The sequence below is a fragment of the Leptonychotes weddellii genome, chromosome 13, assembly GCF_054177405.1.
Source record: "Leptonychotes weddellii isolate Sample4059 chromosome 13, ASM5417740v2, whole genome shotgun sequence".
In the NCBI taxonomy this organism is placed as follows: Eukaryota; Metazoa; Chordata; class Mammalia; order Carnivora; family Phocidae; genus Leptonychotes; species Leptonychotes weddellii.
Genome location: NC_138381.1, coordinates 69904735 through 69920843, shown reverse-complemented (window position 1 = coordinate 69920843; position 16109 = coordinate 69904735). Strand labels below are relative to the sequence as shown.

At 43.3% G+C, this 16109-nt stretch overlaps 1 protein-coding gene across 1 annotated transcript in view; it reads left to right on the top strand.

Moving 5' to 3' along the window:
- Positions 1–16109, top strand: part of FBXW8 (F-box and WD repeat domain containing 8) — a 95793-nt gene that overhangs the window by 11283 nt on the left and 68401 nt on the right. Inside the window, exon 2 of the mRNA XM_081802130.1 lies at positions 5155–5259. Within this exon, the coding sequence (XP_081658256.1) occupies positions 5155–5259 (105 nt within the window). The remainder of the gene's footprint in view (positions 1–5154; positions 5260–16109) is intronic.

Here is a 16109-nt window from a genome sequence, read left to right as displayed (position 1 = left end):
GGTGGGTATTGAGGAGGGCACGTTCTGCATGGAGCACTGGGTGTTGTGCACAAACAATGAATCATGGAACACTTCATCTAGAACTAATGATGTAATGTATGGGGATTAACATAAGGAAAAAAAAAAGTCTCCTTTCAGCCACAGATTTAGCATAAATACTGTTGCATGTCTATTGTATGTTCGAGGTGCCTTTTTTGGTTTCTTAAAACACCACCTAGAGAGCTTTCATGTTCCGTTTGTCCTGGAGATGTACATTGGGAACAAACCTTGAGGCCGTTTCTTCACTTTTCACTGATTTGGCTCTTAGTAATTATCCCTTCTTCTACTAAACAAGAGAAGACAGATTAAATTTCTAACAGTAAGGCACAAAACCAATCCATTTACAGAATTAGTCTTACATTAGCACATAGGAGTACAAATCAGCCTCCCTGGGGATGGATCTATTTGCAATTTCTTTTAGCATTTTTGGAGTAAGTCCAGCAGACTTTGGGAAAATCTAGTATTCGCTGACTTTGAATTAACAAAGTAACATGACCTCTTTGTGGGTTTGTGTGGTGTTTTTTTTGTTTTGCCTTTTTTTTTTTAATCCACCTAATTTAGGGTTGTGGTTCTTGATTTCTAGTGTGCCTGAGGATCCCTGAGGAACAGATGTTTGAGCCCTATCCCCTGGAAATTTGGGGTAACACAATTGGGGGCATTTTTTTAAAACTCCACAGATAGTCTTGATCTATAACACAGGACAAGAGTCACCATAGTGGTAAAGAATCAATATTTGAGCCATTGAAAAATTAAAAGCCAGGTTGTATTTAATCAAAACGGTGTTTTTCCTCACATTTGAAGCCATGTTAATACTTTAATGTCTTGGTTTTCTGTAGCATTATTGGCCAGTCTCACATTGCTTGGGCTATAAAAATAATGGACTAAACATTGTGGTCCTATTGATATTTTTAGTGTGACCAGGTTTCTCTATGTTAATATTTCCAGTGTCTTTAACCTCTTTCCTTCATTCTTGGAATTTCTTTGTTTCTGAAATGTCTACTTGTCTGCCTCCATGTTTTTAAAACCATATAAATCAGAATTGGTTCATGTGGCCTAGAACTTTTCAGATGGCTGTGTGCTTCAGAACAGCCTAGGTGGAAGTCTGAGAGCCCCCTTTAGAGGATAAGGTACTTCTCTGCATACTTGCAGCAGGTGGTATTGTTTACTTCTATTTACGAGCTGTGGGCAGGGCCCAGTGGGAGTGCTCCAGCCCCACTATGAGCGTGTGCGTGCTTATTGGGCTAGCACTTCTGTCCAGCGTGTGGCTCTACATCCCTGCCAAATCCTGGGTACCTATAGAAGAATGACATTTTCAACCACAGGGTCAAACGTGCTCCTAACAATCTTTTATAAGGTGTTTCCCAAGTGATCTGTTACTAATAACAAAGTGAAGTTTGAGTGACTTATTTAACTTTGAATCTAGTTTGTTCTGTCTCTTGGTTTAATAATGTCACTCCAACGTCATTCTACCTCCTTGAGTGGAGGAAAGGGAAGGAGGTTAGCTAGACTCCTGTCTCCAGAGTTGTGCATCAGAGCCTTTGGGAATGTGTTGGGTATAGAACTGTCCTGCATCACATCTACTTCGGGAAATCAGGTTGGATTTTTCATGAAACGGACACTGGGATGGAGCTTTGCCTGCAGGTGGTTTAGCAGGTTGGCCTTCCTAAGAAGCCCTGAATTGAGGCAAGGGGGACAAGCCTTTGTACCTAGGTATTGACTAGTCACTGGATGCAGGCTGCCCTCCAGGAGGGGATGTAACCTTGGAGGAGGCAGCTTGTTTGACCAAGGGTAGTGCCTAGGAAGTGCTTGACAGCTGAGCCAGTGAGCCAAGAGCAGGCAGCATCTGAGCATTTGGGATGATGAGTGTCGTGGATCCAGAAGGGGGAATCTGAGTGAGCCACTGCAGCATCTACTATAAGAACCAGTGATCAGATGTCTTGCCAAAGAGATTCCAAGCGTGCAACGTGAAACTTTAGCCTTTGGTTTCCTGACCTTGTGGGTCTACATAGATGTGGACCTTCCTTTATCACATTGGTTTCTTTTTTTCCCTGCCATCCCCCAACCACTGGTAGCAACAGGGAGTCTGGAACTTGATTTGTAATTCTAAGGGCATAATGATTTAAAAGTTTGGCTTTGGGGCGCCTGGGTGGCTCAGTCCTTAAGCGTCTGCCTTCGGCTCAGGTCATGATCCCAGGGTCCTGGGATCGAGCCCCACAAAGGGCTCCCTGCTCGGCGGGAAGCCTGCTTCTCCCTCTCCCACTCCCCCTGCTTGTGTTCCCTCTCTCACTGTCAAATAAAGCTTGGCTTTGTAATGTTGGTGTTTACATAATTCAGTGCTTTGAAACAGTTGTTGTCCCCCAGAACTTAAAAATTCTCAAGACCCATCACAACTGGTACACGAACAGCGTGACCAGTATGGCATTTCAGATCCTTTGTTGGTGTGGGGGCCGTAACACCCCTGACTGGTCATTTGCACCCTGGTGGCTGCCTCCTTTTCCTCCACTGTACACTAGAGCAAATCCTTCTCTAGTTGTTACCATGGTATAGCGTCTTAAAATTGCTGATTCTCTTTGAAAAGTTCTCTCGAAAAAGACCTATGGTGTGGACACTCCCATTGTTCAGACTCCTTAGTGACTTTGCATCCCCTCCCTGCTGTCACCAGCAATCCTCTGCTTGTGGTAGGACAGGGGGAGACAAAACTTTCTGTGTAAACAAGCTGGTAGAGGAGTCACCTGGAATGTGGATCTAATCCACAAATGCTTGTTGAAGGGGGAAAAAAAGGGAGCCAAAGTGCCACTCCAGGAACGAATATAGCCGTATCAATCTGTTATTGTGTGCTTTGCCCTGGTACTTGCCCCATGCCCTTTCCGTGTATTTCATTTTATTCTTGTAACTACCCTATGAGTAGGTACGCTCTCTCTTTTACAGATGAGGAAGCTGAGACCTGGAGGTATTTAGCCTGGTCACATGGCGAGTCAAGTGGCAGAACCAGGATTATCCGTTTGAATCTTTGTTCTGAACCTCCATCCCAGAGGTTGGGGGGGTTAGGATCAAAAAGGCCAGTGGCAGGGTTGTGGCTCTGCTGGGGTAGAGGTACTGGGGTAGAGAGCCACTGTGCTCCAGGATGAGAACAGAGAATCGGCCATCTGAATGGGCAAAAGGGGGAAGGCTCCTGGCACCGCAAGTGTGACTTTTCTACACCAGAATGACTAAAAATAAAGGTGCTATCTCCTGTTTCGTTACAGTAGTGTCCTGTCCAGAAACCAGGTGATAGTTCTAATCAGCTGGGGGCTGATTGAAGAAAGCAGTGCCTGGTGTCTCTAACAGTGTAAAAGCTGGATCTGCGTTCGCTTTGCATGAGTGCAGGCTTTTCTTTGCCTTTATTCTACTTGTATGAGGATAAGGAACATTATTCTCTTGTTTCTCTACCAAGCAGGTAAAGTAGGCTGCTTCACCTCACCATAATCAATCCAAAAGAGAAAGCAGAAGGAAGTCCACGGGTCACAAACGATAGTCTGGTTTTGTGTGTGGCTTTCCTCAGCTGGTGGTGGGTGACACCCCTCTCCCCCGCCTCGGTTGTGTTGAGTCGTCTCAGGTTATATCTGGGCCAAGTGAGAAAGTGCTGCCTCTTTTCCTCCATGAGTGAAGCCAATTAATTGTAAGAGGGGACCCAGCCATTAGACTAAGACTTTCCATTATTTTCCATTATTTTTTTGGGCAGGGACCCCTTTGCCTTCTGATTACACTTGCAGATTTTTTTTTGTTTTTTCTCTCCCCGCCCCCCGTATGGCCAACATTTCTTTGCCGATTTAACATTCTGTACTGTCTTTGCCCACAGAGAACTGTCAACTCTTGCTCTTTTTCCCTCCAGAGATCCTTTTTGGCTCTCATACTTAGCCTTGCACTGTTTTCGTGAAGTTGAATACATTTCCTTCTTATGCCTTGCATTATCATTTAGCTCTGAGACTCCTAGATGAATGGAAACATGATTTCACAAAAATCTTTACCCTGGAACTTGGTAGGGGCTAAATCAGTGCTCACACTCCCTTAAAAATGCTGAGTCTATTTTCAATTTTCAGACTGCAGCCTTGTGGTATAGGACTATTGTATTTGAGTGGTGAATTAATAATTTGCTTGCAACCTGTAAGTCACAGATGTCAGCCAAAGCTTATTAAAAATGAATTTTATTTAAGGAAGTTCCATTGAGACAAACAGCCCGCTTTCCCTAGCTTTGCAGAAATACATGCAAAAGGGAGCTTTAGCAGGTGGATTTGGGAACAGGCAGAGGGGCACGTATACACACTTGGCTTTCTTTCTGCTTCACACTCCTATTTCTTTGTGCAACCAGGATCGTCATGACAGCCTTATCTCTCAAATAAAGCCCGTTACCTCATCCCTAATTGCTTATCCGAAGGCAGGCGAGCTCTAATTTCTCCACATTAATAAATGACACCGAAGAAGAACAGCTTTGTTTGCACTGGCTCGCTCAGGTTAACCAGTGTAGGCCCCTGAGTGCATTAGGAAACCGTGTGTTTCTCCAGTGGCCAAGGGGAGGTGGTGCTCACCTCCTTTAAGAGCAGCATTTCGTTTGTTTACTTCTTGTTCATCTTCATAGCCCTGTTCTTTTCCTGATGAAACCACTTTAGTGACCTAGGCCAGCATTTTCTCTGGCTGTGGGGGCTCACTGACCTCCCAAGTCAGGTGTAGTAGGAGTTGTCCTGGGGGGACCAGTGGCCCCTCTGATTTCAAGGCTCCCTTTCTTGGCTGCCCACCACTCAACTTTCCTTAGAGGCCACGAGACTTTCTATAGCCTTTGCACTGATTCCTGTGGCATACCCCAGATTGTGAGTTGGCACCCTTGCTTCTCCTTTTGAAGCCTTATGGGAAGTGGTCTTGTGGATTTTCTGAGTGAATGTGAGGAGGGTGGGCTTGTGGCAGTGAGAATTCAGTGGCTCTCAGGTCTGGTGGCTGCCCCATGGGGTAGTGAGAATGTGTGCCTCCCCCAGGGACAACAGCACCTCTGTCCTTTCCACCAAAGAATATCTCTTGCTGTATAAAGGAGCGTTTTCATACCTCCGAATTGTGAACTTATTTCCCTTTCCTTTTTCTCTTCAGAATGAAATGGATGATGTGCCCTTCTTTGATATCCAACTGCCTTATGAACTGGCAATCAATATATTTCAGTATCTGGACAGGAAAGAACTAGGAAGGTGCGCACAGGTAAGCGATTATTTAACGTTCAAGATTTCCTTCTGCTTGTAATGCAAGCCTAGGCAGCTCTTGGGTAACAGAGATTTACTTATCAGAATTGCAACCTTTAAAGAATTAATGAAGTGGATAGCAACTTTCCTTGAGGGAACGCAACCTTGAACTGGAAGGATTGGGTTCCTTATCACTGCTTGGTGTTTATCTTTTTGTGGCTGGCTGTTCAAGAGCTCTGTTCTTCCTGCAGTCTGAGTTATGGTCGACCTGTGGCTGACAACTCTGCTGGCCTTTATAGAGCTAGCCTGAGCTGTTAATGTTCTCACCATTAATGCAAAAATGCCAGCCCTTGGTTAAATCAAGCCAATTGTTAGGTGGAGAGCTGAAGGTCAGCCGGGGGACAAAACAGTGACATCATGTATTAGGCATATCGTCCAAATGACCCTTTAAACACTGGAATTCCACTCCGTGAGGTGTGAGACCTGTGAGAACAGAGACCCCCCGAGGGAAGTGCAGATCTGTGTCCCCCATCTCCTGCTTGTTCTGAGGCATATGCCCATGGGGCGGCATGGTGGCACTTACCGTCCAGGCCACACTTGACTGTGTACATGAATCACAGGAGATCTTGATAAAATGCAAATTCGGACTCAGGAGATCTGGGGTAGGGCCTGATATTCTGCATTTCTAACCAGGTAATACCCTTGTGGCTTTGACCGCACTTTGAGAGGCAAATTAAATTGTCTCTTGTTCACTTCTTTTTGGTGAAGAGTGTAATGGATGAAGTGTATAATTTCTCGTAAGTTGAATGTATGATTGCTGACCACTTGGCTTTCGTGGACAACTGTATTCCCCAGAAGACCCTAGAGTATTCATTGTCTCCAACTCCAAGACTTAATTTGTCTAGTGGCTACCATTTCCTATCCCTGGATTCTAGACTGCATTTTACACATGTGTCTACACCCTTAAAGGAAAGGGATAGGTAAAATGGAGTGGTACCAGAACTGTATACTAAAATTCCGGGGTGTCTGGCTAGCTCAGTCAGAGGAGCATGCAACTCTTGATCTTGGGGTTGCGAGTTTGAGCCCCAGGTTGGGTGTAGATTACTAAAAAAGTAAACTTAATAAAAAATTTTTAAAAATAAAAAATTTTTTAAAATGTGAAGTTAAAAACATTAAGGCAGTTTGAGAGGTGCAAACTGTAGCCAAATTTAGACTATAGAGCTTGCTACCTCTGGTAGTTCAATGAAGTCACACAAAATACAGGACAATTTTCTTTTTCTTTTTTTTTTTTTTTAAGATTTTATTTATTTATTCATAGAGAGAGAGAGAGAGAGAGAGAAGCAGGCTCCCAAGGAGCAGGGAGCCTGATGCGGGACTCGATCCCAGGACCCTGGGATCATGACCTGAGCCGAAGGCAGACGCTTAACCATCTGAGCCACCCAGGCGCCCCAAAATACAGGACAATTTAAAAAGTTGCTGGTTTTACACTATATGAAGCAGTTTGCTTAATCAAAATTTTCTACCTCGATATGAATTTGAAAAAGTTTTCAGTATTCTTGATTGCCACAATATTAAGTGGGGGTGTTGGCAGATATTTTTTGATGCAGAGTCTGGAATCTTTAGGAAATGATGGAAAAAATTATTCCAGGGCTAAAATTCACTAAATAAAAATGTACTGAAATGTAAACCGTGCTCAGAGCCTATCAGTTGCATTAAGCAAGAGTACCTATATTGTCGTCTTCTTTCCGTTGGAAATTGGATTTGTTCTATTCTAACTTTACACTTTGGCCCTGTTCCCAAGAGTCGAAAACAAGGGTGTAGCTAAATGAGTCCAACTCCTGGATTTCAGCCTGATGCTGTTAGCCGACGTCTTGGAACAGGGTCTAATAGCTAGCTGCTTTCCACAAAGTCAGCATTAGATGATAAAATCTTCATTCTTGATAGGGAGCTGCTGTTTAAGGAATCCTTTCTTTTAACACTGCTTTTTGCTCTCCTGCTTTGTAGAGGGCCATGTGGCTTTCACATCTGCTGCTGGTTTTCTCATCCAAAGAGTTTATCAGTGAAAGATAGGATCTAGTGGAAGAAGAGCTCTCCCTTTTGGTACAAGGGGGCTGCATTTCAGGATAGATTGGTTATGCTGGTGAGATTATTCTGCAGGTGTGAACAGTTTAATTTGCAACAGTGGTCCAATTGTCCACCAGAATTCTTCCTTCTTTGGCCAGTTGGATTTATTTTTTTTGTTTTTCATTTCAACCTAATTTTTAAAGCACACATATAAGCATAAAAAATATTCTTAACCAGAACCCCTAAGGTGGCTCTGGTCTATGAAGCCAGGATTTTATTTAATAATGTCATGAGGATGAGAATGGATGGCCGGTAATATTTAGACTTGGCTTTGTTTTGGTTTTTTATTTTTGTTTTCTTTTGTTTTTTTTCAAGCATTAAAATACAACCACAGGGGCGCCTGGGTGGCTCAGTCATTAGGCTTCTGCCTTCGGCTCAGGTCATGATCCGAGGGTCCTGGGATCGAGCCCTGCATCAGGCTCCCTGTTCAGCGGGAAGCCTGCTTCTCCCTCTCCCACTCCCCCGGCTTGTGTTCCTGCTCTCGCTATCTCGCTCTCTCTCTCTCTGAAATAAATAAAATCTTAAAAAAAAAAAAAAAATACAACCACAAAGTAATAAACATAAGTAGCATTTTCATTTGTTTCTTGCGGTGTTTTTATTATTGAAACCAGGGAAAAAGTCCTTCTGTTGAGTGGAATGTCCTGCTGCTTTTGGATGTGATTTTAGAGGGGGCTCACTCTGTCCCTCCCTCTCTCTCTCTCTTTTCTCTTTTAATCAAGCCGCCTTAGGATTTCAGTGAAATTGGGCCAGTTATAGAGGAATTGGCACCATGAACTATATGTGTGCCCTTGGAGAAAACCTGTTTCCTTAGATCTTTATGCCAAATTGGTAACTGACTAACAGTAAGGAACCCGGATTGGGAAGGACTTCTTGAGATTTAATTGTGCCACAAAGTATGCTGGAGAAGTGATTTTGCTCTGACTTTGTCTCTTTTCTGCATCCCCTCATTTTCTGCTTTGTAGGTTTTAAGCTTTCAGGACTAAAGTCCCACTACATTTGTTTGTGATCCTTGTGTACTTCTGATGCTGACCTTTCTAGCTCCTTGCTATCAATAGTTGTCTCTTGCGGGATTTAGTGTCCCTGTGGGAGTGTTTCATGCTGAAATGTCTCGAAAACAGTGTAGCTTTTAGTAAGCAAAGTTATGCGTTGGGCGATTCATCGAACAGCTTTATCTTGCTCCTATTATATAATTTTATGGTTTTGTGTGTGCGCCCACAGGGTTCCTGGCACTCTAAAAACAATGTTTTAAAATGGATAACAATTACAATTTGTTGAATTGAAAATTACAATTTTTTTTTTAATGGGAAGAGTAAGCTGTTATAATAGGAATTGTAATTCTGAGAAGTAATGGTTTTAGGATTTACTAACATTCATTTTTTTTTTTTTTTACATTTATTTATTAGAGAGAGAGAGAGAGTGCAAGAGGGGGAAGGGTTAGAGGGAGAAGCAGACTCCCCGCCGAGCAGGGAGCCCGATGTGGGACTCGATCCCGGGACTCTGGGATCATGACCTGAGCCGAAGACAGTCGCTTAACCAACTGAGCCACCCAGGCGCCCCTAACATTCATTTTTAAAACTTTTGAAATAATTACAAATTCATGGGTAGTTGCAAAAGATGGTCTGGAGAGGCCCTGTGTTCTTTTCCCCCAGTTTCCTTCATTGACAATATCTTGCCTACAGAGTAATATCAAAGCCAAGAAACTGACATTAGTACAGTCCATAGAGCTTAACTCCGATTTCGTCAGTTTTCCGTACACTTATTTGTGAGTGTATTTAGTTCTATGCAGTTTTATCACAGGTGTGGATTTGTGTGACCACACAGTTAAGGTACACAACATTCATCACAAGGATCTTTTGTGCTACCTCTTATGGGCCGGCCACCTCTACCTCCCTCCCCATCCCTAGCCCCTCACAACCACCATTCTGTTTTCATCTCTATAATTGTCTTTTTTTAATTTTCATTTTTATCACAGTTTATTTATGTATATTTCCTAAGGTATAATTTTAGAAATCTAGCTGCATAGATAACAATGTCACATTCTTCAAGTAAGAAGTAGAAAAATGTGAATAAAGGAAGCAGTAAAGAAAGAAAGGGTAGGGATGGAGGTTAAAAACTTAAGATGTATGATAAAATTGGCAAGCAAGAAGTAGGTGTTACCGAAATCTGGAACTAAAGCCCGCTATATTAGATTATGATATTTTTTGTTTTTAAGTAGGCTCCATGCATGTAGAGCCCAGTGCAAGGCTTGAACTCAGGACCCTGAACTCAAGACCTGAGCTTAAGTCAAGAATCAGAGGCTTAATCAACTGAGCCACCCAGGCACCTCAATATTTCAAGTTTTTAAGTAGGCTCTACATCCAGCATGGAGTACGAACTCACAACCCTGAGATCAAGAGTCGCTTGTTCTACCCACTGAGCCAGCTGGGTGCCCCTGATATTTCAGGTTTTAAGGAAAATGTGATCTTATGATCTTCCCAGATAACCAAATAGGAGCAACTAAAATCTGAGGTTTTATTTAGCTAAAGATTTTCATGAAGTCTTTAGAGTTGGGAATCTCCAGCCAAGTGCTGCTGGATTGATTTTTTTTTTTTCAAATTTAGAACTATTTATTGGGTATTTGTTTTTTGTTTTTGGGTTTTTTTTTTTGTTGTTTGTTTGTTTTCTTTCTTTCTTATAGCAGACCTAACTCTGAAAACCTGTAACTATTGGCAGGGTTCCTTTTGTTCTTCACTTTTGCCTTTGTCACCTGACTCTGTCTCCAAGGGAAACACATGCCTGCCCAGGACTCAGGCACCCTCAGGGGTTTCCTTTTAATTCACCAGGTTGTCGTGGCTGCCTCCTTTAAGGGGGGGGAGTGGTAACAGGTGGGGGGTGACGCCTGGGTGGCACAGTCGGTTAAGCGTCCGACTCTTGTTTCGGCTCAGGTCATGATCTCAGGATCATGAGATTGAGCCCCACATTGGGCTCTGCACTCGGTAGGGAGTCTGCTTGAGATTCTCTCTCCCTCTGTCCGTGGGAGGGGCATGTGCTCATGTTCTTGTACTTGCTCATGTGCTCTCTCAAATAAATCTTTTTAAACTTAATGGGGTGACAGAAAAGCAGCCACTCTGGGAGGAAAGATGGGGAGCTAGGTGAAGAATGGCAGAGCGTCGATAATTATTTGAACTGAGTCCTGGGGACTTGAGGTTCTTTACAATGCTCACTTCATTTTTTGTGTGTTTGAGGTTGTCTATAATTAAAAAGTTTACAAGAAGAAAAAAAGCAAGAGCTAGTATTTAATAAGAAAGTCCGAGCCTCTTGAGGGCAGTACATGCAAGAAGCTGACCATTGAAAATAAAAGCAATGCAGTTTTTTTCAGTGTTGAACTTTTAAAAGTTGGACTTCTTCATCTCATTCAGTTATTCACAGGGCCAACTATGTGTCATGTAATACTCTGGACAGTGCAGCAGAGAACAGAACATAAAAAAAAAAAAAAAAAACCTCACCGCTCAGAGCTTACTTTCTATGCACAAAACACCCAGTTAAGTACACTGTGTTCCAGATGGTAGAAAGTGCTATGGAGAAAATACAAGCCCACAGAGGTAACATGGCCAGGGAAGACCTCACAGAGAGGGTGACCTTTGGGCAAAGACCTGAAGGAGGGAAGAATGAAGCTGTGCAGGTCTCTGGCAGAGAGGCCTAGAGGTGGAGCACACCTGTTATGCTTGAGGAATAGCAGGGAGGTCAGAGTGCCTAGGATGTGGTAGATGGAATAATGCCCCTTCCCCAAGATGTCCACGTCTTGGTCCTCAGAACCTGTGAATATGTTACCTCTTACCGTAATGGGCCTTTGCAGATGTGAGGAAGTTAAGGATTTTGAGGTGGAGTGGTTATCTTGGGTGATCCAGGTGGGCTCAGTGTAATTACAAAGCTCCTTATGAGAGGGAGGCTGGAGGTCAAAGGTAAGTGCTGTGTTGCTGGCTTTGAAAATGGAGGAAGCGGCCACAAAGCCGAGGAATGTAAGCCGGCCTCCAGAAGCTGGAAAAGAGAAGAAAACCGATTTTTTCCCTGAAGCCTCCAGAAGGAATGTAGCCCTGCCACCTATACTTTGATTTTTAGACTTGTGGTCTCCAGAACCATAAGAGAATACATTTATACTGTTCTTAGTCACTAAGTTTGTGCTAATTTGTTAGAGGATCAATAGGAAACCAATACAGGTGAGGGTATAATGAGAAGATGGGGATAAAAGGAAGAAGAAATAGTTAAAATGTGAAAAGGCAATTAAATCCATTAAAAGAACTTGAACTTTTATTCTGAGAGAGGTCGGAAGCCATTCAAGTGTTTTGAGTAGAGAAGTGACAAGGTCTGACTTAGAGGGATCATTTTGGCTGCTATGTGGAGACTAGAGCGAAGCAGGGGGACAAGGATGCAGCAGGGAGACCAGTGAAAAAGCTACTGAACTAACCCAGACAAGAGAAGATGGTGGCTTGAAGTGCGTTGAACCAGTAGAAGTGGGTAGAGTCAGGACTGCTGATGGGCTAGGTGTAGAGAGAGAAAGGGGAGTCAACAGGGACTCCAGGGTATTTGGCCTGGACAACTGGGCGGATGAGATTGTTGTTACTGACAAGGGGAAGACTGTGAGATGAGAAAGTTTGGGGGGAAGATAAGTAGTGGGATGTGAGGCTAGAGATATGAATTTGGGAGCTGGCAGCACATCGTTGGTATGTATGTATTTTTAAAAGACTTATTTCTGAGGAGAGCAGGAGGAGGAGAGGGGGGGAGAGAGAGAATCTCAAGTAGACTCCTCACTGAGCACGGATCCTGATGTGGGGCTTGATCTCACAACGCTGAGATCATGACCTGAGCTGAAATCAAGAGCCAAGAACTGGACACTTCTTAACTGATTGAGCCACCCAGGTGCCCCACCCACATCATTGGTATTTAAAGCCAGGGAACTGGATGAGGTCATTAGGGAAGTGAGTGTAGATGGAGGGGGATTTAGGGATTGAGCCCTGCCATGTGCCAAGATGAAGAGTTGGAGAAGGTGTTCCCTGTGATGTGGGAAGAAACCTGGAACACATGGTCCCCTGGAACCAAGGGATAACCTTTTCAAGGAGGAGAAAATGATCAGAGGTATTAAGTGTCATCGTTAGTCAAATAGGACTGAGAAATGACCGTTGGGTTTAGCAACTTGGAGGTCACTGGTGACCTTGACCAGAATCCATGGCACAGTGAGGGGCGAAAGTGAGCAGGTTCATGAGTGAATGGGGAGAAAGGCAATAAGGAAATTGAGATAAGGAGTGTATGTGGAACTGTCTGTACGTGGTATGTCCTCTCCAAATAGACTTGATTTGTGAACATGTAACTAGAACAATGATGTGTTTCCCCCTGTTGTGGGCCTCACTGGTAACCCTAATCCAGGCAGAGTTAATAAAGCTAGTTTTTGAGCCAAGAGCTTTTTTTTTTTTTTTTTTTAATGCTGCAATTCACAGTGGTGCTATAAAGCAAAATGCTGGAGACACTTTTATTAGCAAATTCTCACAGCTGAGGCTCACTCAGTGGGGCTTTTACTGGGCAGGGCCATTCCAATCCTAGTGTATTAAAGACCATTAGACCTTTGGAAAATGCAGGCTTGTAAATTCGCTAGATTTAATATAATGTAAGAAATCAAAACTCTTAGCTTTCCTTTTGGTGAGACTCTTTAAAATTGTGAAAGTTTATCTAGGTCTTGTTTGTTTTGGTTTCTTTTTTTCCCAAGATTAAAAGACATTCTTAGAGCCTGTCACTTTTGTGCCCCTTTAAAAAGAAGGGGAGAGAAAAGGCACCCTCCCTTTACAGTTTGCCAAAGAAATTGTTGGCACATTTCTGCGTTTAATACCTAATTGTAGGTAGTCCTGATCCCTTTTTGGAAGTAATTCTCACCTCTAGCTTTTATAAATTCCTCAAAGAGATTGTTATCCAGGGTTTTAACTTTATCCTGAATATTACTTTCCACAGAATAAGCCCAGTGATCTAGGGGTTAGCAGTGGGAATGATGCACCGAAACATCAACTTTTTGTTCTCCGTTTTTCATCCCATAACCCTGTTATACAAATTTCAGATCATGTTCTTTAAAGTGACTTGGCATTTTCTTTGAAGCTGATAGAAAATTCTGTTTTCTGCTTCCAGTGTTCTCAAGGTCTGATATATTTGGGACTCCTTGAAAGTCTCACTGAAAAGTGCCTCCGTTTTAAAGTGGCTGAGAACTGTATGGTTTAGTAGATCTCATGAAAACTCATCCAGAATGTTTAATTTAATTGGGATTTTCTAGTTTGTAGTCACTGAGCCTTGGATTTGGATTTTCTTAAAATGCTGCTGCTGAATGAATGGCTCCATCTACTAAAAAGCAGCCTTGTAGCTAATTTTTGGACTCCCAAATTAAAGCTATTGCCCTGTACTTGGGGTGGGGCTTGGGATCCAACCTGTAGCTTCCCCACCCTGAGGGAGAGGTGTCATGCACAAGGTATCTGGCAGGTAGATGAGAATTTCTGGTCTTCGTGTCCAACACATACCTTCATCAGTTCACCAGTAGGCCATATTGATGTTCTCTCAAGTGTCTTCTGCAGAGTACTAGCTTTTGAGACAGTCCTCGCAAGAAGCGTTCAGGAGCCAAATAAGTTTGGGGAATGCAGCATCTCCTATCCTTCTGAGAGATCTATAACACATGTCCGTCTATAAAAAGCTCTCAGAAGTTCAGCAAATAACCCTGCTTGGTTTTGTTTAAACTAGTGTTCCCCAAACTCATTTGACCATGAAATCCCTTTTTTAAGATAACTTACTAACCCCCTGAGGAGCTGCTGTTCTGAGCATGCTTTGGGAAGTGCCGGTCTATGTAATAATGCCTACCCATTATATGATCTCTTAGCTACTCTGAGTCTTTCATCCAGTTACATTTCATAGTTTTTACAGAATTTTACATTTCATAATTCTTACTAAAAAGGCTTATGGTATCCCAAGATCAGAGTGAGCTGCCCTGGGTTTAGTGAGCACTTTCTGCCCTTGAGACCCCATTAGGGTCTCTGTATGTTAGCCCTTCACTTCTCCTTTAATCCTGAATTCCAGAGGTTTGGTAGGGAGGTACTCTACCCTGGAACTATTTGAGTTGTGGCCTGGCTCCATCACAGCTGATGTTGGTCTGTCCCTGTCTGCTCTTCATGATTGCCAATTCTCAGCTGGCACAGACAGATGGACAGACACCAGTCATGTCCCGGGCAGGCTCAGCTGTGGCCCAAACATGCCAAAAATAAAACTGTGGTGTTCTGTCTAGTCAAAACCGGAGCTCCAGTGTTACTGAGTCGTTATCCCATTCTTTATTGCCTGACCACTTGTGATCAGATGAGGGTTTGTTTCCCTGACGCCCTTATGGCTAAGATGGAGAAGTGTGGGATAACAGTGTGGTTAAGTGGATTTGTAACTGATGCTGTGGCCATGCCTAGGGTGGGCTGCTTAATGGATCCATGTCCGCTGAATGGGGGTGGTGGTGCGGGGAGGACTCTAGTGGTTTGCCGTGGGCTCTGTCCTCAGCCCCATCCGGGTTAACTTTTTTTTTTTTTTTTTTTTAAGACGCAAAGGCCCACAGACCGTATTTTGCAGATGACTTCTGTATGGGAAAAGTAGCTAATGCAACAGATGACAGAATTGGGGTTCAAAGATCTAAAATGATGTGGGGGTGGGTGCAGTGAGCTGGGGTTTAAAATGGGACTTAAAAATCAGATAAAAAAAAAACTAACAGTGAAAGTAAGAAGTGGGGACTTTTTTATTTAATTGCAGTTTGTGTTTTAAAAAACTCTAAAGAATGGGGGCACCTGGGTGGCTCAGTCAGTTTTTTGGCTCAGGTTCTGATCTCACAGTTTTGAGATCAAGCCCTGTGTGGGGCTCCATGCTGGGCATGGAGCCTGCTTAAGATTCTCTCTCTGCCCATCCTTTCCTCTCTCTCTCTCTCCTCCCCTCCCCCCTCTTAAAACAACTCTGAAGAACGGTGGAGACCAAATTCAGGTTACCCTTGCGGCAGGGGAGAGGGTACAGACACAGAGATGCACAGGAGTTCAGACTTACTAGTAATATCTTATTAAATGGGGTGACAAGTCCATGCATGTTTGTAATATTTATTTTTGTTCGACTTAAACGTTTAATAAACAGACTCCAAAAGCTTTGGTGGACTATTGGTTTAGTAGCCATGATGGGATCTTTACAACAAATGAAGCAGCAGATTAGTGTCTGATAAAATTCTTCTGTTCATGGCACTTGAGAGCCCACATTTGGGGTGGTGTTTTGTCCTGAGTATCACATTTGAAGAGGTATGCTGTATATGCACAACTATTAGGTTCAGAGATAAGGGGTATGGGAACTAGTCTAGTCCTACGACAGTTGGTTGAGGGAAATGGGTGATATTTAGGCCCATGAATTGACTAAGGAGAATTAGGATGGTGTCTTTGGCCTCTTGAGAAGCTGTCAGGTGGAAGAAGGAAGAGATTTCTTCAGATAGGCAAAATTAGGGCCATGGGTGGAATCCCTTTCTAAGAGCCAGATGGCCTTTGTAGTAGATCAGACTGATTTGGAAGGTCCGGTCTCTGCAGAAGCCTCTCACCAACCAGGGCTGCTAGAAGGAGCCCTCCTGTGGTGAGGAGCTACTCCTGGTTGATCTCCAAGACCCCTCTTACTACTTCAATTTTTCTTTGTTTGTTTTTTTTTTTAAGATTTTATTTATTTATTTGACAGAGACACAGC